Genomic DNA, 21,670 nt, shown 5'->3' on the forward strand with positions numbered 1-21,670 from the left:
TAAAAGTAAAAATATCAGAAATTATCGATTCTCAATACTTGGTATCGTAACGTGAAATCCGTATTTCTTTCGGCATTGAATTAGTACGTCGCCAGTCTCCGGTATTGGCCGAATGTACGATTCCTACACGGATACTGACGCGAGATTGCATGTAGAAATGCATATCGAGAATCAATTTTCGTCTCATTAGCTGTTCGAGAAAATTGCAGCTCGTTCCGCTTCGACGGACGCGACTCTCCAGAGAATCCGAGAAACCGACGCGCTGATCGTGGAATCTCGTATTCACCGTGGATCGCATATCGCGGGTTAACGGCCAAACGAACTTTTAACTCTCGGTTGCAATTTGCGCCTCAGGCCGTTCCGATGCCTTCATCTTCCGGATCGTCGCGACTCCCACAGGGAATATTTACCTGCCAGGCGCATCCAACTCGCCCCTGTATGAGCTCGCCTACGCCAGAGAGTTTCTCCCCGAAGGCTCGTTCGAAGTTCCCTGTGTTGGAAGAAAAGTGGAAAGTCGCCGTCCGACTTGTGGCGATCATATTGTGCGTACGTATATGTGTGCGTGTGTGTGTGTGCGCGCGTGTGTGTGTGTGCATTTTTGGTCGCGCGGGCTGTCCGCGCGAATAATGCTTTCCTCAAACTTTCCGGAAAAAGCGTCTATTACGTGCGAATGCACAAAGGCGTAGAGAAATGGCAGTGACATCGACGACATACCCGTTTACGAACGCGAACGGTTATTGCCGACGTGATGTGAACGCGATCGTGTCGCATCGGGGTAACGCGCCAATGACGGAATTATATGTCCGACCGTGCGCTTAATCCGCCATTCGACGGAATATCCCGGAAGCGCGATATTTAACGGTACCGCATTCGGTTCAGCGCGATACGACCGTTAAAAATCTCTCTTCTCCTCCGCGACCGTGCCGCCAAGTTTTTCGTTGTCCGGACTTTCGTCCGGTTTTATATCGGCCCGGTCATCCATTAATCTTCGATTACCTCACATCTGTCCGGATTTTCTAAAGGCTGATTTTCTACAGGATTAAGGTTCCTCCGAACGCGCATCACTGCGCCAGCGATATATGGAATTCGTACAACGATCTATGTCCCCGATCTATCTGATTATTATCAAGAGAATAATATAATTCGGTACAACAATATAATCTGTCCGTCGACAAATAAATTCCGCAATCTTTCTTCTTTTACTTCGTATTTCCTTTTCGTACATGGACAGAAATCGTGTTGAATTATCATGACGATGAACGAACCGAGCGCGTTTTGATTGGAGGAAACGGAATTTCTCGTTATAAGAATCAAATTTAGTTTATAAAAACCAGAGACTCCCTTCAATCAAAGTTTGGTTCGTTCATTGTTACGTTAAGGGGATGACAATATCAAAGACCAACTTGACAAGCGTCGCTAACATAGAGACAATCTTCAAAATGTTACATTGATGCAGACACGAGTATGTTACTCTCTTTGTATTTCTTGCACATATATTCCAATAAACACTAAATATCAATTACATAACATAGATGTTTAATTTACTAATTATTATCGAATTATATTATTTTCGTAATAATAATCAGTTAACGTCTCACACAATAATGTGTATATGTTACATAACACACGTTTATATATTATTGCGTTGGACATTAAACGTGATGTTGTTACTGATACATGATGTTGACTAAGATGGATCTTGCGTAAATATGCAACATAAATGTGAATACAATGAATTTGAGCTAGCTCTATTTAAATAGAGCAAATGATAAATAGTCAATGATACATGGTAAATTTGCCATATATCTAACAGAAAATCTAACCAAGACGCATAGAAATTCTTCTACAAATTTTTCGTATCTTTTCAGTCCACCGAATTTATTTGAAAATGTACAAAAATATGCTTTGAAATTTTTCTGATTGAAATACCGACACATTCGATACAAACTGTAGCATTTATGCATCAGGTAAATACGAGTATTTACGTTAACTGACAGCTAGAAACGTCAGTTTAAAATTTTTAATCATTTTTACTATATACGTTCAGTGGCAACACTCGAATTCATTTCCACAAAGAAGCATTTATAACTCTGTGCAATTAATAAAAGGTATGCGCAGAAGAATCATTTGCTGGCAGATTTTATTCTGTCGCAGTAAAATTTGTCAGTTATTATGTGGAGAATAAAACGATTTGTTAAGTGTACCAATTATCATTCGCTGGAATATTATCTTGCTGAATCTATCAATTATTCTCCTATAAGAACAAATTAGTAAACGTAAGAGAACACTGTTTTGTCCTTACAGAAAATTAACACGTCCTAAGGACAAAATCGCTCAGCAGAATTTTTCTATCCTGGCAATAAAACTACTTCTGCTCTAATTGCGAATAATTCGCCAATTTGTCTGTTAATTCAATCTTGTCGCTACTGCGATGAACACTCAGTAACAACGATGGTTTCGCTACAATGGTAAAATTACTTTTCTCCGTGTGAACTTTGTGGAAAAAATCAGTTCTGTTCTAACACACAGCTTCCAATCGAACGCTCGATCAGCCACCTATTATTCGGGGGACACGAAATGCTTGAGGAAAATAAATACTCGCTATCTCCGTTGGAAGTTATTTATGGCTCGAAACGAAATATAAATTTTATGGGATTGTTGCGAGTTTTATACGCCGGGATCGATCGTCAAACTTCTCCTATTGGATACGAGCGTCTCCGACGTGACTCCCGGTATTTCCCTCGTGCTCCCGATCGATTCGTCAGTCGTCCGGTTGATTTACGTGGGAGTTCGCGAAAATTATCGGCGGCCAATTTCCATTTAGATGCGTAACAACGCGCACGGACCCCGGTAATGCTCGGGATCGGTGATTAAACGGCTAAAGAGCCATGAATTATGACAGCGCGATAGAATTAGATTATTTCGAGCGGCGTTACGCGTCGCATCGTAGCCATAAATGACTTCGATTAGCCCCGACGCGGGAAATTATTACACAAATATCTCACTAAGTTGACAAATACGCCGACTATTGCATTTCGTTTCGATGCCAATTAGGCGTGATGATAGGCACCGCTTATCAGCCCGGGGCGATTAATAGCGCGGCGATTACCATTAAATACACTTTCTTTATGTGTGTGTTTCAATCTACGCGATTACGCGGACTGCACGGGTCATCGCTAAATGCGGCGTGGCGCAACGAGTAGGCCGAACAAGGAAGAAAATTGTTATTTCCAGATCAAATAATATTTGCTGCTTCTCAACATCGCTGACGAAGCTGTTGTCATCGAGGATGCGCCGATAATTAAAACGGGTTAATGAATTATCGACGACGGGTCCATCGGGAAAAGAATTATTTATAACCGCGTGTTATTAATCGATAAGAGGAAATAAGCGCGCGTCTTTTATCGCACGTGTATCATAAGAAGAAGAAAGAAACAGAACTCAAATTTCGCGCGGACGCAATGCTCACCTGCAACAAGTGGTTTTTGATCTGGATTTACGGTTACGGAGAAATATGCATCGTAGTATCGAGTTTTTTTACCTCTCTCTCTCTCGGCCTTGAAACAGGCGATACGCGGTATCGCTTAGTAATTTACAAACAATAACTTCGCTCCGCGCATGGCTTACATTATCGCGATGAAGAGAAACTTGATGAGACCCACTCTCCCATTTGTTGTTTCGTCGCGCTGGAGGTCACTTTAATTTGCCGCCAAAACAAAGTAGTTTGCTACGTTTGGTATTTATTCTCACAGCATTAAATACGTTGTAGACTTTGCAAAATAATGTAGCGAATAGAAATTAGTAGTTTCTTAACAGACCGTCCCGCCGTTCACAGTAACTGACAGATTGTTTTGCAGTACATGGTAACTGACAGATTTTGCTGCATAAAATTTGCTGCTTCGGCAAATGATTTCCCTCCGTGTGTATAATTACAGTCAACCGCAGGATAGACTCATTGCCTCGAATACTCGTACCAATGTTACTGCTAGCAGTATTAATATTAAATATCTACGATGATTCTGACGATCTTCTGACGATGTCAGTGAAGTCAAGTATGCACATAAATTTGACGCGAGCAAGAACGCTAGCGAAGATATAAATTATACATTTTTATATTTTAGTATTGAAATGAGCAAGTCACGCACACGTGTTTACGCAAGATCTCTCGTAAGCATGGGAAAAGATTGTACGTCGAGCGTCCGAGAAATAAAAGTGAAATAAAAGAACCAAATGCATTAGAATAGATTAATTTTTTTTTCATATAACGATGTAAACAGATTTGGTCACCGCATCAACTATGTACAACGCCGATAGCGGACGTGTTAAGAGCAGCGACGCGTTTGCACAAATGGATCAATGCATTCCATTCCGCTCGTCCTCTGAAATTAGGACTTGAGTAGATATCGCTTCGCGTCTTGCGGCGTTATTTCACTTTTTATACTTTATTTCATCGCATCGCTTCGCACTTGGTTTACCCCATTTTGCTTCGCTTCATTTTAGCTTATTTCTTATTCCACGTTCGTGTTGCTCGGCTGTGTGCGAAGCATCGAATCGTTGGTCGTAAGGTGACACGATATATTGCCTCCGGTGAGATGAAATCGCACGCAAACGGGTGTTTCAATAAGCACTTCGACGGCAAACGAACGATCGAAGAGACGGACGGACGATCTGAAATCGCAATAACTCGCGTCGCTTCGTGACAATTAATTAAAAGGCACAGCGTCCAGGCAGTAATTAATCTCTCTCTCTCTCCATCTCTGCGCCCGACGAACCGTCTGTTTGAACGGAGGAAAATGGAGACGAGAATCGGACCATTGTCGGAGTTGAATCGACTGCGTGTAATCGCGGCTCAAATCGTTCGGCAAATCGTGTAAACTGCCGTGGACTCGCCGTGTACGAATTGCGGCAGCCGCCCCGTTACGGTTTCACTCGAACAAGAATCCCGTTGGTATTTCGATATCGTTCATCTGATAATCGCCTTTCGATTATCCGCAAATTTTACCGTCCGAGCGAGTCGGAGGAATCTCCCGCCGGGATCAGCTGGACTGTTTTATTAAACGCGTTTGTTTTACTAAACGCGCGGGATCGTGCACAACAAAAGCGTGATTTGCGAGGAGTGCGAGATGCATTCTTCGGTCAACACAAACGATAATGTTCTCGGGGGAAAAAAAAGGTTCCCCGACCCAATGCGAAACCAATAACGGCCGAACGCGGCACACCGAATGTAAATTAAGTCGCGGCAAATACGATAAACGCGATAAACGACGTACGTACACGCGATTCACCAACGAGCGTTCGTTGCGATTCCTGCTGATTCGCTCCCTTTCCGATGTGTGCGGAAGCTGCTGAAATTTACCTCCCGCTGCTTCGAGTGTCACTTGCGATGCGTATCTGTTTGCAAAACGTGATGGAATCGCCATCTCCTACTAAATCAACAGACCAGTTCTTCCCGCGTTAATGCCGGCGCTTTCGCAAATAAAGGAAAAGCACCAAGATCGACGATTTTACCAAGTATCATTTTGTTTCTGGGCTCTCGGGTTTCTTAAATATACTCATTGAACTGCGTGAAGTTACCACGTGAAACGTATCGCAAAATAACACGCGTAAAAATGCGTAGAAAATGACTACACGATTTTACACACACACACTGAGAGAAGATCTCAAAACAAACGAACCTTTCTTTGATACGTCCTTACACGATATTTGCTTTAATCTAAATTATCTTTCTTTAAACCGAGTAATGTTTACTACGGTTTAAGTAAATGATACTCGATTTGAATCAAGTGAATTTAGATTTAAGTAAATATCCATGTAAGGATCTACTAAAGAAATATTCGTTCGTTTTTCGATTGTTTTTCTCTCAGCGCATAAGCGTATGAAAATTACATACTCGGATTTTTGCAGTGTGGGTTAGTTCACGTAATCTCTGACCGAGTTCGGTACTTTATGGCCGAGAAACACACCTGCGCCAGCTTTGGTGGTTTCTCCCTGTATACCTTCATCGCGAGGGTTGTTCGCGCGACGACAGCGATGCCTCTCTCATGAGTCGCGCGAGTCGACGAAAGAGGACTGCTCGCCGCGTAAAACGCTTGCGATAAATCATAATTTCGCTATCAGGTTTATCGAACAGGCCGCGAATACCGCGCGGATTCACCTCTCGAGCGCGCTCGAGGAGGAAGCGCGGCCGATCCTACGATGAAGGAAGGCCGCTACCCCGTCGTGAAATACGAGCGTGGAAATAACTTTCTTTCCGCGGGCGCGATACGTGCCAAGTCGTACGTCTACCGTAAAATTTATCAAGAGAACGAGTCGGCTCTAATGGGAACATGATTTTTACGAGGCTCTTTTTCACGACGAGCGAGCGCCGGCGACCCGCGCGCGTAACTTGTTACGCGCCCGTTCGTCCGCAATTATGAGCCCGACCGTGGTATGTCACGCACCAGAGGGTAGCTTTTTCTCCGCGCATCGATTAAGACGAAATTTCACCCAGCAAATTTTCGCCCAGCTCTCACACGCGCATCTGAGCCACGCATCATCGGATAATTGCTCGTGTTCGTGCGGGCGCCCGCCGAGGAGCAACCTCTCGATTTTAAGCGCGCGACCAAAGAGAAACCCACGGCCTTAAGTGCGCCCGGGGGAGGAGAGGGTTCGGCTTTATCTCCGAAACGACGATAACGTCGGGTAATTGCCGAACAATCAACATCAACCCCACCGTGTCCCGCGTGCACGGCGGGCACCGCGAAGAAAAAACCTTTCCCTTCGTATATCTCTGTCGCTCCTTAATACGCCGTTTTTGCGTTCAAATGCAATCGTTTCGCGAGAAAGAGAAAGGGGGATCAGACAGTTACGGGATTGGGACAATTCGGCGCGTCTCAGATGCGACGGAAAAATTGTCCCGCGTTTCCTAGATGTTAATATTGAACGCGCGCTTGAACTGTCTTCCATTTGCATGAAATGCAATCAACATGTTGAATGCCAATTTCACGCGACTTTTCATCCACCGACGGCCCGACGTTATCGCATTTATTATGAAACATGTAATACTTATAAAATAACAACAATCATTATTGTGAAAAGCAAATGAGATTACTCAATATTATAAGATATGTCTTGTAATATTTAACGAAAAATCCAACGTAGGCCGGCACGATGGTCCAAGTGGCGTTCAACGTGTTAAAATGAATTAATCGCAAAAATCGATCTCCATCCAATCAGAAACGCGGACAATTTTCTTCCCGAATAGTTATGATTTTTCATCCGATAACTGTAATTACTTTTGTTCAGCCATTAGCTAATTTATTTATTTAGCTGTTATCCAACCACCAGGAGAGAAGCGAGCCTTGCATTACTGACTAGTAGCGACGGATCAGACAGGAATTTATTATCTCGTGGCTAGACACCCACGTGGTTCAAATTCTGCTGAGGAAGAGACGAGGGACTGTCGCCGCGGCGCCGCGACGGCTCCCGCCGTCGTCGGGGCCGTCGTCTGTCACGACGTATAGGTCCCTTACATCGGCGCGAAGTACATCGCGAGAGGAGACTTTCTCGCGGGATTTCCCTGTCTTTGTCTCCGGACCCGCTTTTATATCGCTCGGTGGTATTTCTCCGCGAGGTAATCGCGCGGCGGAGGGCTAATTCTCGTCGTCTCTCGTGCGAAGTACCGCTTTCTCCGGCGCGTTCGCACAACAAAACCGGCGGGCCTTTCGCAACGCTTTGCGGCGCGCGATTAAGTTGTATATTCGGCGTTATTACATATATTTTTACACGGCAGCATTTTCGTGTGCCGTCGCGATGGCGGGAGACGGCCATCCGCGCGATCGCAAGAGAAGAATGATTATGATGGCTCGTAACGTCCAATCAGACTCGCGGCGAGCACACCGGCTTTTACGAGCGCGCGAGTTACGTGCAGTCGTACGAGAAAACTTTCGCGACGTTTCATCCTTGGACCGCGGACAAAAGCGGAAAATCGCGCTCGTCCTTCGCGCTCGCAGTGTTATATACATTCGAGTAGCACGCGCGGCTCTCTCCGTTGCGCCCTCTCAGCTTGTGAAGCGCCATTTCGTTACTCCTGCGGCTTCCTATCGCGTCCGATATACGTCGTTGATTTGAAAGGATACCGTCCGATTATCCATTAATCCATTAGCCCGTCGGAGAGACGGAATCTGGAAAATCGCAAATGTGACGAAATCGCATTCGACGCGCGCGTAAAGCGCACGCATCGGGATCCGAAGGTCCTTTTAAAGTGTAGCCGCAAGTCTGTATACTGTGGAGTTTTGTTAGACTTAACACATTTCACATGTCCCAAACGGTCGAAAATTTTGCCGTTGATTTAACACAAGGTGAATGTGTGTTGAAAGGTAACACAGATATTGTGACGAAAATTAACACAAAATTAATATCCATAATCGACACTGAAGTATAAATGTGGTATTTTAACACTTACACTTGTTGAATATCGACATAGAAGAAAATTAGTCCTAAAGAAATAACAGATATTCTTATATATAAGCAAGAATGTTATAATACTCTTACAAGATTTTCAGTCCTGAATTGGGCGCAATATTTCCATCAATATAGATTCAATCAAGTCAGGATTAAAAATTTTCTAAGAAGATTAAAATACGCTTGCTCATGTATGAGAATATCGATCTTCTTGATTTACGACTAATTTTTTCTGTGGACTCAACACAAAATATTGAAATAACATAAATATGAATATTAAATTAACACAGGTATGTGTTGAAAATTTAACACTAACATTTTAACAAGGGCCGATTTTAATACAAGTACAAAATGTATTTTACTATATAAGACGCGATCGTAAGGGCTCCCGTTTCCGGTGTAATAGGCCGTAACTTAAAATTATAAGCGAAATAAATTATTTTTATTTCTTATACCCCTTACATCTTTACGTCGACCAATCGAAACAAAGTAAAATATTAGAGCTCTAACTTTCTCTTTCCCGATTGGCACACCTTACATATTGCTGCAAGTCATTGTAGGTAGCAAGTTTTAAGAACATTAAATTCTACAACCTCCAGCTAAATACTACGGATTTACAGCTATAGTTTTTGCGAACGTTGTAGACGGGCCTTTATGTCAGATATCGCGAATTTTAAGGGAATGCCAAACTTGAAAACTTTACCGACGAAATAGTAATTTTTTTTACATTGAGAATCGCCTCTACGTTATCGATGCTTATTAAGTTTATCATTGACTTTAACATCTTATTTCGTTTTTTATTAAGCCAAGCTCGACTTTGGGCTTGAAAATAATTGATCAAGCCGCTACTCTCGTTCACCTTCAAACGAATCTCGCACGTTTTTAATTCGTTTTTAATACTCGGCCGTAAGTACGAGTTGAAAGATTGAAGATTGATTAATTCTCCGATAAATTACAACAATCTCTCTAATAAATTACAACGATCGCTCGAAATCTCTCTCGGGGAATGTTGCTCGACATCTTCGCCGATACGGTAATTATCGTATGCCGCGCTTCCACACTCCGTTAACATGCTTGTCGATACTTGCGGAGCGCAGTCAATGATAGATATAATAATAACAATAACGTTCGAGACGCTTTGACAAGGGCGGTGTTTGGCGAGCCTTTGAGGGCACAAAACGCTCACGCTGCCTCGTGGCTTCAACGAGGAACGGAGCACATATTGTTCCGCAACGTGGTACAGATGCGTCGAATAAGCTTAACCGACCTGCAGCTGCATACATATATACAATGCAGCTTATACCGGCGGTAATGCAGTTAAATTCGTACACGTTCGCGAGAGAAACCGGATAGGCGTAAATTGGATGACCACCGAGACGACGTTGCGAGAACACGCCAGGTGTTATGGAATTGTTTTCACAGCTCCCCCGACTGATCGATTTATCGTCAACGGACAATAGATTCACACCGCGTATTATCCGCTCTCTAACATAAATATTTGAACCATCGGGATTCAAACTGCGATTTTTCCGTTAAACATGAGGCTGCCCGCACGAAAAAATGTTGCAAAAATGCGAAAAAATTACTGGTACAGGGAAGGTAAGGAAGAGTTAGGACGATTTTGACATTTTGTCCTCTGCAGCTTTTGTTTTTCAGAAGTTCGCAACAATAATATTTGTCCCGAATCTCCGTATCAGAAAGAAACGGGACAGATAGTAAGGAGAACTGGGGCAAAGTAATAGAAATAACTATACTTTAAATATTATTGTTTATTATTTTTTTATTGTAAGACTTATTAATATCATTCATTAAAATAATATTTGTTAAAGTATTCAGTTAAAGTATTCATTGAAAATTATTTATTTAAGCCGTTATAAAAGAGGCAATAAAAACAAATATTAGATAGAAAAATGATAATAACATTAAGACTTATACAGTAAAATATATTAAATATTTATTATGGAAGCGTAAAGACACACATCTCAAGGCAGGGTTAGGATTTCCCGATTCTCCCTCAATAAAATGTTTTAACTCTCCCTGATTGACTTCTTCACATTAAAACAGTTGCCAAAACTTTTAGGTTAAACATTAATGATTAGAGCATACTTGTACTGTAAAGCTTAAGAACTATATATTAGAATATGTTGAATAAGATCCTTATAAATGCAATTACCAAGAGATATCGCAGAAATATTACAGTAAAGAAACAATCATTTTCGACAGTCAAAAATGTGGTTTTACTCATCTTGATTTAAAGTTAGAATCTTTACAACTTGGTAAACTAAGTTTCCATATATGTTATATTGAGACACATCAGCTGTTTCAGTCAAGAATGTACTACCAACTGTTAGAAAGAAAATAACCTGTCCCAACTTATCCCCGGTATCAAATCTCCTTTATCTCTTTTACTGTTAAAGAAGAATTGTTCCTCAGTAATTTCTTCGTATTCTTATCGTTTTTATTTGTACGGATGTTTGAAACTGAGAAAGGCACGTAAATTTTCACGTAGGTCTCGCGACACACTCAATTCGCTGAGAATTATTGTCGATTAGAGCTGTCCTAGGTCGCGCGAAAGTCTCGTTTGGAGATTTTGGTGACAGCTCAGAAGCGAATTGCCTGCGATCGATTGCCGACCCGATCAATTATAATGTGATTATCCCTGTCATTACGTCAATTAGCTCTCGCAATCAGCCAAGTCGATGGCAGTCGGGCAGTTTCTGTAGGAAAGAAAAAACGAGGGAAGAAAAATGAAAGAGAATCGTTTTCGCTGGCTCGGCCGTTGCGTGGCAGCTTAATTTTATCGGACGCCTGTTTCCAGCATCGCGTCAATGACCCCCTCTCTCCTCTCTCTTTCTTTTTCACTCAGCCGCTCTTTTTCTCCCGCCAGCTCGAGGCGCATTCCTAGTAAAAATAAGCGAGTTCCTCCGGCGTGGTTTCTGCAATCGCGAGAGAGGCGAACGCGAGAGAAGGGAACTTGCGTCGTCTTCGTCGTCTTCTTCGCCACTGCTGTCGTCGTCGTCGTCGTAGTTTTAATGCGCGATGCAACCGTCTAGACTTCAGGGTGCACGCGATATACGCGCGGCTGCAAAGAAAACGCAAGCAACAAGATACCGATGCGGGAGAAATCCTCCGGGCGAGGACCACCGTGATCATAGGCAGGGTGAATAATTTTCAACATGAGGAAGTTATTATTGAGAAAGAAAAATAGAGGAGAGATCAGGAGAGAGAGAGAGAAAGCATTTTTTTATTACGCGCTCTGGAATTAAATCTCTTTAAGCACATCCTCTGAAGCGCAGAAAGAAAGAGAGAGAATGAGAGAAAGAGACCTTCTCTTCCATGTGTTTTGTCATTAAAATTAATTTAACGGATGATTTTAGCGTTAATTATTCGCAAAATTAAATTACGCGACATACGTTTACGTATCTTATTATATCTTCTTTTTCACGTAAATGCGGTGAAATTAATTATTTCGAGCAAGCGAAACTTTGAATTTACCAAACAGCTTCATAATAACGCGTCGCACGTGTTTTATACAAATATGACATTTAATTTAGTAGATTAATGTCACTGATATTAATTAATAATTAGTAATTATAATCATTATTCGTCGAGAAGCCTGTTCAGTGAATATTTGCGCTTTTAATCGCGAAAATGTAATATTCTTATGAAGGTACAAGTCTACCGTCGCGCCCAATTCACGGGCTGTGGTTGAGCCGGAGTCGAGCTGATTATAATTCGAGAGCGCGTTTTCACGTTCCTGCCTCTTTCTCTCTTTTTCTCTCTTTCTCAGCTTCGACGATCCCCGAGAGCGACGACGCGGATATAGAATAAGTTCTCTCGAATTGCGGCTGAAAGGCGAGCAGTGACTATCGACCGGTGGCCGCGAGAGCGCGAGTTCTATGACTTTCCCCGACATCTAAATTTATCACATCGGCGTTAGAGAGAAGGCGATCCGCGCGATGACGATGGCGAGGCTGTGCGTAATAAGTTACCGTAGATCGGGGTTACTTTGATCCGTGACGTACGATCGCTCCTGATGAAATTTATCGATATTTTGCGTGTGTACGCTGCTGCCGCCGCCGCCCGAGAGAGCGAAGGCGCGCGCGTTGCGCTCCGAGAGCGTTCCTTCATCGTAAATTAACGCAGGCTCGAAGCAAATTACGAATATAATTAAAGATATTGTAAACTGAAGAACTTTATTTCAAACTGCGTTGAGAAGTGGCATTTCTCAAGGGAATGAGCGCGAGATGCGAATCCGAGGTGATTTCAATTGATTATTGCGCGTAACGCGAAAACGAAAACTTCATTTTATCTGCGCACTTCAATCAATTATCCCCAAGAAACGTCAAAGAGAATTCGTTTGTTCGTAAAGATAAAAGTAATATTTCTGTAACATCGTCGAAATGAAGAAAACAAACTTAGGGGTAAGGGGAGTAAAGTGGCAACTTAACAATTTGTCGATTTTTCCTCATTTTAGTAGCGACCTAAAAATAATTGTCAATCTCTTCTGAATAGGTAAAACCTTGCCTAGCGTAAATTGAAAAATAAATTAAAATGATAATGATAATGAATATTATATGTTTACAATGCAAAAATAATTTCCCAGACTCTTTTCAGTGTTTACGTTTATATTTTTAGACAGAGCTTATAAATATTGCTATTTAAAATAATGCTGCAAATTTAATATTGAATATCAATAAAAGTGTCGTTCCTGATAATCCATCGAATTCGTTTTAAAGTACCTTACAATATTGTTGAAAAAAATTGCACGGCGTCATTAAAAAAATTCAAGGTAACCTTGACTTTTTATGAAAAAGATTTTCTTTCAATATTTTTATTGCAAGTTATAGCTTGCATGAAATAAATGAATATTCGCCTTTTCAACCTTTTTTTTTAAACTGTCAGAAAATCGCGCCAAAAATCGTGCGGACCGTTACGTTAAACGCTCTGGTATAAATCGACTGTACAGGTTATACAAAGCGAAAATGAAGAGAGCGGATCCATTAGAGGATATTAATGGGAATATTATTTAAACTGCGGGAGAGTATTAATATTGCAACGTGTGATAACGCACACGCGCCGGATTAGTCTCCGAACAATAAGGTACGCACGGTGAATCAATCTATCTATCCGTCGCGTTCAACAAAATTCTGTATCCCGTGCAGTTTCGATATTAGGTTTTCCGCGGGAAAACATGCACACCAATACGATATTCATCATTGTTATTGTTACCTTCACTGCCGTTCCTGTTTTTCCTTCCTGCGCGGCGATAGCCGAGAAATACAAGCGGGCGCGGATTACGTAAGATTTGAATATCGCGGCGATATATACCGCGTTATCGTGCATGCGCGCGCAGTTTCGTCCGATAATAAAAACGACGCACGCTTCGATATTCCACGGCACGAGAGCGGGGGAACACACGCTCGTGCGAATAGTTTTACAAGGGAGTTCTACAGGGACGGAGAGAGAGAAAGAGGAAACGGGAGTTGGCGGAAACGAGATGCTCGGGAGAAATAAGAACCGGGCTCTATCGGGATTTTCTATTACGCTTCGCTAAAAAGCGCCGTAAATACGCGCCATGCCTCTTATCGCAACCCTTTCGTGCACATTTCGGCGAGCTCTCCCGCGAATGCGGAGTCCCTCCCGCGGCATATGCGCATACGAGCCGATTCGAAGCGGAAGATAGTCCGCGAGAGTCCACGATCGAATGCGGAGTAATGGAAAATAAATCGGACGGTATGTGCGAAATTAAATTTTAACATGCAGATTTTCCCCTGACGTCTATCCTTCTCGGTATAATTTGTGCACGAGCTGAGATTTCAAGCAAAGACTCTTTCGAACGGGAGAACAAAGAACGGTATCGAAGTGGAAATTCACCGATCGCAAATACGCCCGATCATGCTTTACGTCGAGTGCCTTTCGAACGTTCTTGTCCTTTGGTTCGAACTGCTCGATAAGGTTTTATTTACGTTTTAGAGTTGTTTATTTTGTTTTTAATAACCAACGCACGATTGGTCTGTCGAAATACATATCGCAGAAACTATTTTCGGTACGATGAAACAGCAATGTTTGTGCTTTAAAATAGCTTGCACCGACGTATGGACTTAGTTTCATTTCTCGTATAAGTTAAATTAAAAATTAAGAGAATTAAAACATTTTAAAATTTAAGTTAAATTAAAAGATAAAAAAATTGAAATAAGCTAAAACTAAATTTTTCATACAGATCGCGCGGGCGTTACAAAAATTCGAATTTTGCAGCGGTATTTTGTCGTGCGCATATATCGTGTAGGTATAATTAATATTTAATTGAAATCACCATTAATTGGCACCGATTAAAAACACGTGTGTGTTTTTAATAGTACTTCGAATTACATTTTCCCGTTGTTCCGTAATGCTGGAAGAAACTTCTAAATCCAACTTCTAAATCCAGATAGGGAAATTATTCATTAAAAGTCAAATCCTTTGATAACGGAAAAGAATGAAGCATCGTAATCAAGTCAAGTTTACGCATTACAACGTAAATTAACTTATAACAAATAATCTCGGTAAATATACGCGCTTGGATATGTATTTTAAGGAGGTTGTAAGGTGAAACGAATTTGATAAGAATTCAATGATAACTTGCATTATATATATTATATATAATATATATTAAAATATCGTGCTATTGAAAACACAACATCGAGTCTTACAATCTCCTTGAATATAAACGCACGGAGAAAATAAATGTTGCTAGAACAGTGAATGTTGGTCAATATAGTGACGGTAAAAAAATTTATTTAGATAGCAAAGAATTTGTTTGGACAGCGGGAAAATCGGTTACGAGTATTAATTATCCATATATCCAGCAAATAACAATTCACACTCTTAACAAATCTTTCTGCTGTTCGAACAAATCTTTTGCTGTCTAAACAATTTTTTTTTTTACTACTACTGGATACCTCGATCAACTCGAAATTTGCCGAGAAACAAACATTTGTCAACCTTCTACTCGCGCGCGCGCGCTCGCTCCGAGTGTTGAAAACCGTAAATAATTCAAGCCCTTGTCCCTTGACATGCGACGGTATTACCGCATGCATATCCGTGTAGCCAACGAAGCTCTTCGTGATTCACTTTCCGAAGCCGCATGAATCTCGGAGAGCATGCACGGATATGTCATGCGTGCGTTGTAAATCCAAGCGTGTCATTTTTACATAAACGTCTAAAAAATAACACCTTTGACCGGAGCTATTTATATATTTTCTGCCGGTTTAACTTGCGTCATTTAAAATGCGGTTAAAAGTTAATACATCCAATCGCGTTAAACGACTTAAAACGGCAAGAAGTATATAAGAAACGTGTAAGTAAAGCTTCAATTAAACAATTTGCAGTATGTGCTGAGTACCGACGTTCGTCAAGTGGCGGGGGGTTACTCGAGTTACTTACGATTTCGCAGCGTGCGAGTCGCGAGGTTTTTCGCGCGCCGAATGACGGGTCGAAGGTCCGAAAAGTGACAGCTGTACGAAGCGTTGAATGTCACGTGACACGCCGCGCACGTGTTGTTATTCGCGAGATACACGGGGATACTTCGCGCGCGCCAGGACTCACCTCGTAGAAGTAAAACGAATCGATCTCCTCCGTGGCGTTGATGTCCAGCAGCGTGACGTTGATGTAATTCGGCAAGGGGTAGAGCTCGTCGGTGTAGTTCCCCGTGTCGCGCTCCAGATCGACGAGGACCGTACGGTTGCTGTCGTCGTCCGTCCGCGTCTGCTCCCGCGCGTCGCTCCCGAACATGTTCGTTCCGGCCGACATCCGCGATTAGCCGCTCAGCTTTTCGCTCCGCGAGCCCCCCGTGGAAGACGACTCATGACTCCCGAGGACTGCCGGCGACTAAGTATCGCTCGACTTCATCGTCCGCGCGGCGCGCGTGATTCCTCTGCCGCGGGAACCGGCCTTCCTTCGGCTTTTTCCCTCCAACGGCGGCTCGAACTGGCTCGACTTGTCTTTCTTTCCTCCCCCTTTTTCCCTCTTTCTCTTAACGTTTCACCCCGGAACGAAGCAATCGCGGCAACGTGGAAAAGTGCTCGCCCGGCCTCTCCGTTAACGACAAAACCTGTCTTTCGTTTGTCCGTGGCTCCGCCCGTGGTTCACTAGGAATAATCGAGAGATGCAGTCCGAGCGTGTCCGGGACGAGGGGAGACGTGCGGCCTTTCGGATTTTCCCATCGTTGCGATCACGCGGAAAATTCGCGACATTGCTTCTCACTTGTTCACACAGTCCCCCCTTTCACTGCTGTTAACGCTTCACGGTTCGGAGGGCGAGCGATTCTCGCACACGATGCGCACATTAAATTCCGCTTCATTGGGAGGTGATGGGTTCATTAGAATGCTCGGGAACTTCGAGATTTCGTGACACAGTAAACGAAGTGTCCTTTTTCGCCCGACGAGGAACCGTTAGGAACAGCTCAGCTGAAATTTCCGTACGATTGGGGGATTAAAGATCGAGTTTTTCACGGTTCGTAGAGCGAGCGATCCTCGCGAACGATAGACGCGTTAAGACTCGTTTAATCGGGGAGTCACGCATTAATCAGGAGGTTCGGGAACTCGGCGATTTCGGGGCGGAGTGAATAACGTCCTCCTTCTGTCCGGCAAGGAAGCCGTTAAAAATAGCTCAGCTGAAATTCGCGTGCGATCGGGAGATCCTCTCAAGAACAAGATTAAAGAGATCCTCTCAAGAACGCACCGAGCAAATTAGTTGCGCCGCGACTGCCGCGCATAAATCGTCGCGCAAACTTCCCCGGATCCCGTTCGTAAGTAAACGCTCGCGATAACGTGATGTATGAAATTTCGCGCGATCTCGACACTTGTTTTGCATCACGCCGCCGCCGCTTAATGCTCCAGGAGTCGTTCCGTCTGAGTGGTAGGGTCTTAATTACGGACCCGATGCAAAAACGCGCTCGACCGCGAAGACGAATTTCTAATTTGCGCGCGCCGATATCATATCGCCGAGCGAGCTCGCGCGGCCAAGAAAAATAGACGAGCTAGTCGATATCGGGGGCTCGCGCTCCAGTCGTCCCGTTGTTCACCGGGAGTTTCTTCCCTTCCGCCTCCCCCGAGGAGGAGCAGCCGCCAACGGAAGAAGAGTTACGGCCCCCGGTTTTCACTTTTCGTTCCGACTCGCTGGCTACCACTTAGAATAAAGGAGCCTCGATGTCGCGCTCATTCACGCGCGCGTTCCCCACCGTCGCGAAATTACCACCGCGAAGTTCCCGGCCGGTCCGGCGGACCCTCGCGGAAGTTCTTGGCACGGCCGATGATGTATCTCGATCGCGCCCGGCGTGAATTACCGCGCGTATTAACGGCAACATGCCGGCTGACAAGTGGACAAACAGCCGTTGTGCAGCGGTGGGACGCTAAGCGGACGTCTTGCGGCCCGCCGAGTATCGTTTTGACAGATAGAACGTAAATCTCCTTCTCTCACACCCTCCCGGGTAACTTTGTCATCTGCGCGTCACGAGCGAGCTGATGAAGCTCTATCCGTCGCTCGCACGGTGGACTACTCTCCGGGTTTGTTCGACGCGACCGACGATGCATTTTCCCGTCATTTTCCGCAGGAATTCCCGTCGGAGTTAATCGAACAATGCGTCAGCGTTGCGCCGTAATTTCGAAAGTGCGATCGCTGTGTTATCGTCGAGAAACAGTCAACAGTCACTAGTGACCGTAGTCGTGAGTATGGCACTGCAAATCGCTAAAATCTCGCTGCAAAAGTTTGTTAGTAGCAGCGACTGTTCCCGTCGGAGAAATCTAATTGCGTAAACAATGAAAATAGATATCGTTTATAACTTTTTTTTTTAATATTTTTATTATTTCAATCCCATTCTTAAGGTGTCGCGAATGATTTTGCCTGAAACATTTTTAATCATGTTTAATTGACTTAATTTATATCGTATTTGAAAAACACTCTTATCCCGACTCGCGCTCGAAACTTTCGGCTCCTGAATTTGCTTTCATACAAACTGTACGATATATGATTGAGTGCACATAAGATATGTATATATGAGGTTGAGTCATTTAGAAGCCGAAATGTACAAAAATAAAACAAAATAGGAAAAAAATGTTTCCGACAAAAGTTTCCGTTAAAAATTAGTGAAAATTCCCTGATCATCAGTAGAATACTATTTTTTATTAATTCAATTAGTGACACTTCCACTGACTCAATTTAAGAGAGCGAGACAACGATGAAAGAAAGTCGATTAAAGTCTATCCGTGGTGGAGGTTCGTGACAATCGTGCGCGGACAATTCCCGCTTCACTCGGCGCGATGAAGCCTGAATTTTCCCACCGTTTTTCCGAAGCGGAAAGCCCGCTTCGGTGAAATTAGTCGAACAGTGACGAGATTACGTAAAGAAACACAAACGAGCTCTGGTATTCGGTCTGAAGAAGGATGACTGGGTGTACCGTAGTCGTCTGAAGTTGTGGACGACACCTGCTAAAGTCGATATGTCTTCCGCGAGGCTGTTTGATTAAGTGGTTTAGTTGTCCGACAGGCTGTTCCGTTTCGACTACGAGAAAATTGTCGGACGGTGGCGCCTAGTTAGCTGTCTAATTAATCACGAACTTCCCCCCCCCCCCCCNCCCCCCCCCTTCTCGTGCGATGTCCTATTTTATATTCTACGAGCGAATCTCCCGAAGGAGATTCGTTTATTTCCGTTTGCCGTTTGTTTCGATTATCCGCTCGTATCGCGAACTTTGGCGCGCCGAAACTGCGATACGTTTCTCGTATTTCCGACATGAATTAATACGGGCGTCCGCATTGTTCCGGAAATAGTTCAAAGCGTGAATCGTGGAAACGTCAAACGTTCGTTCAAACGGCGCTCACATCGGCTGTATTTTGCGATGTTTTTTTTTTTCAAAGCGCGCTTTCGTTTCGGATAGGCAGAGGTGTGTCGTCCCGCATTTTACGAGCGAACATATTGCGTCCCGTCCAACGATGACTGAATGCATGCATTATTAAGGTATTTGGTCCGTGGTACCGGATTTTCAGTGGCGAGATTAACACGTTGAGTGCCGCGCCAATTTCACGTGACTTTCCATTCACACCGCGTGGACCACCGATAATTCACGTTACCGCACTTGTTATATAATCTTTTTATAAGATATATACGGAGAAATATAATTTTGTAGCGAAACAATTGTTGCTATTGCATATTCGTTGCGACAACGATATAATTTACCGGCTCTTTACGTATTAAGGAGTCTCTTCATAAGTTTATTATTTATTGAAAAAATAATACCTTCTCACTTTATTTAACTATCTGATATATAAGAATAGCTGTTAATCTTGAGCAAAATTAAAACAAATATATACACAATATTATTAACTCGATGGTATTGCCTGTTTTTTACATTTCTTTCTATTGATGCGTTACGTTTTATGTCAGTTTACCTAATAAAAGTGTACACATAAAAAGTGATATATAAATATTTAAATATATTTACATACACCGCGGGTATTATTATAAATTGTAAATTTCCTACAGCCATGTTTTCAAAATAAAATAGTCAATAATTCTGAAATTTTTCTATAACGTTTCTATATTAATCCTTAATATCGCAGTAGTTATTTATTAAAATGCTAAATGTGGTTTAGAAGAAATCAAAACTAAAAGTTAATAATAGGACGTTGGCCTCAAGGAACACACATAAAAAGCATCATCTTCAGTTGCGAATAAATCAGCTTCCGAATGGTGAGTCAGTTTTTTTAACTTTACAGATATGCAAATCATATTTTTCTCAATAGACAGCCAGAATTTGAAAGGATTTCTATGAAAAACGATTTGACGGGCCATCCATCTCAATAGGTTGTTGTTTTCGAGTTTCGCGAGCCTAATCGCGAGATGATCGTGTCTCGCGATAATTTATTGTGCTTTCATTACATGCACCGACGTACAATGGCCATCACACGCCAGACGCAGCGTTCCGCGAACTTCCAAGATGTAATATCAAGAACCGTCCGTCGGCGGAGTTTTCCCGAATGAAGGAGGAGTCATTTGCCCGTGACGCGGCTCACTACTCTAATTAATCTTCCCGGGGGCTGAAAATAATTTTCCGACCGGCCTCCCTATCGAACTCCTTTATCTTTCTCTCTCTTTCTCTCTCCTCCCCTCCCACCATCTTTCTCTTTCCGTCACGCTGATCTCTAACGGGCGATTCTGTGTGCGTGTGTGCGCGCGCTCCACGGAAATAGAAGTTATTATTATTCCTTGGCACGAATGTTCGCTACTAATATGACTTTTATGCGCCTTAATAATTTGTGAGGACGCGTGGCACGATCGAAAGCACTCGGCGGTATATCGAGAGAGAGAGAGAGAAAGAGAGAGAGTGTATGAGTTAATAAGTGAGTGAGAGGTACGACAAGACGACGAGAAGCTTTTGTCGATTCTCGAGCGAATTGAAACGGGAAACGCGCGTTGGAATGGAATTCACGCACCGACGGCGCATTCTGCGGGAGACCCGACCGAAGAATAGATCTGGACGCGCGTGCGGTGGAAATTGCTGCCGAAATCGTAAAACGGCACGAAATCATGGACTGGCCAACATCTACGTTTGCAGCTAAATGCGGCTCGCATTGCGCTTATTGTTGCATTCCCTTCATAACGCGCGTATAACGTTCGCGTGATAACAATAAACTCAAGCCTGCCGGCCGGCAGACAGAAGCGTAATGCGCTTAATGCGCTTCCGTGCGAATGTGTGACGTCTCTTCGCGACACCCCGCGTGCTCCAGTCACGGAGGTTACGAGCAGTGCATGATCTCGCGGTGAGAAAGCATTTTGCTTCGGATGGACTCGTGAATCACACACATTCACCGTCGCGCGCGAATAAACGGGGATGAATTCTCAGGTGTTCGCGGCGCGACCAAATTTTAACACGTTTGCCGCGTAGGTACGTCGTACGCGTCCCACGTTTCCGCTTAAATCATTTCATATTTTCCGTCATTGAAATATAACATAGAAAATCTATATCGTTTAATCATATATCGATAATCGAAACATTATGCACGGAGAAAAGAAATTTGCTGGCGTAGCAAATTTTATGTTGTCGCGGCAAAATCTGTCAGTTATTATGTGAATAATAGAATGATTCATTAAGAGTACCGATTGTCATTCGCTGGATTATTTTTGCCGAATCTACTAATTATTTTATCGTAAGAACAAATTAATAGATGTAGAAATACACTAATTTATGCTAACG

General features: G+C 43.1%; 1 protein-coding gene across 1 annotated transcript in view; it reads right to left on the minus strand.

The window, feature by feature from the left end:
• LOC106746980 (cardioacceleratory peptide receptor-like) overlaps nt 1-21,670 on the minus strand; it is a 77,955-nt gene that overhangs the window by 49,533 nt on the left and 6,752 nt on the right. The window contains exon 2 of the mRNA XM_014624194.1: nt 16,030-16,889. Within this exon, the coding sequence (XP_014479680.1) occupies nt 16,030-16,233 (204 nt within the window). The 5' untranslated portion in view covers nt 16,234-16,889. The remainder of the gene's footprint in view (nt 1-16,029; nt 16,890-21,670) is intronic.

The sequence above is a fragment of the Dinoponera quadriceps genome, unplaced genomic scaffold (assembly GCF_001313825.1).
Source record: "Dinoponera quadriceps isolate SergipeBrazil2010 unplaced genomic scaffold, ASM131382v1 scaffold1846, whole genome shotgun sequence".
Classification (NCBI taxonomy): domain Eukaryota; kingdom Metazoa; phylum Arthropoda; class Insecta; order Hymenoptera; family Formicidae; genus Dinoponera; species Dinoponera quadriceps.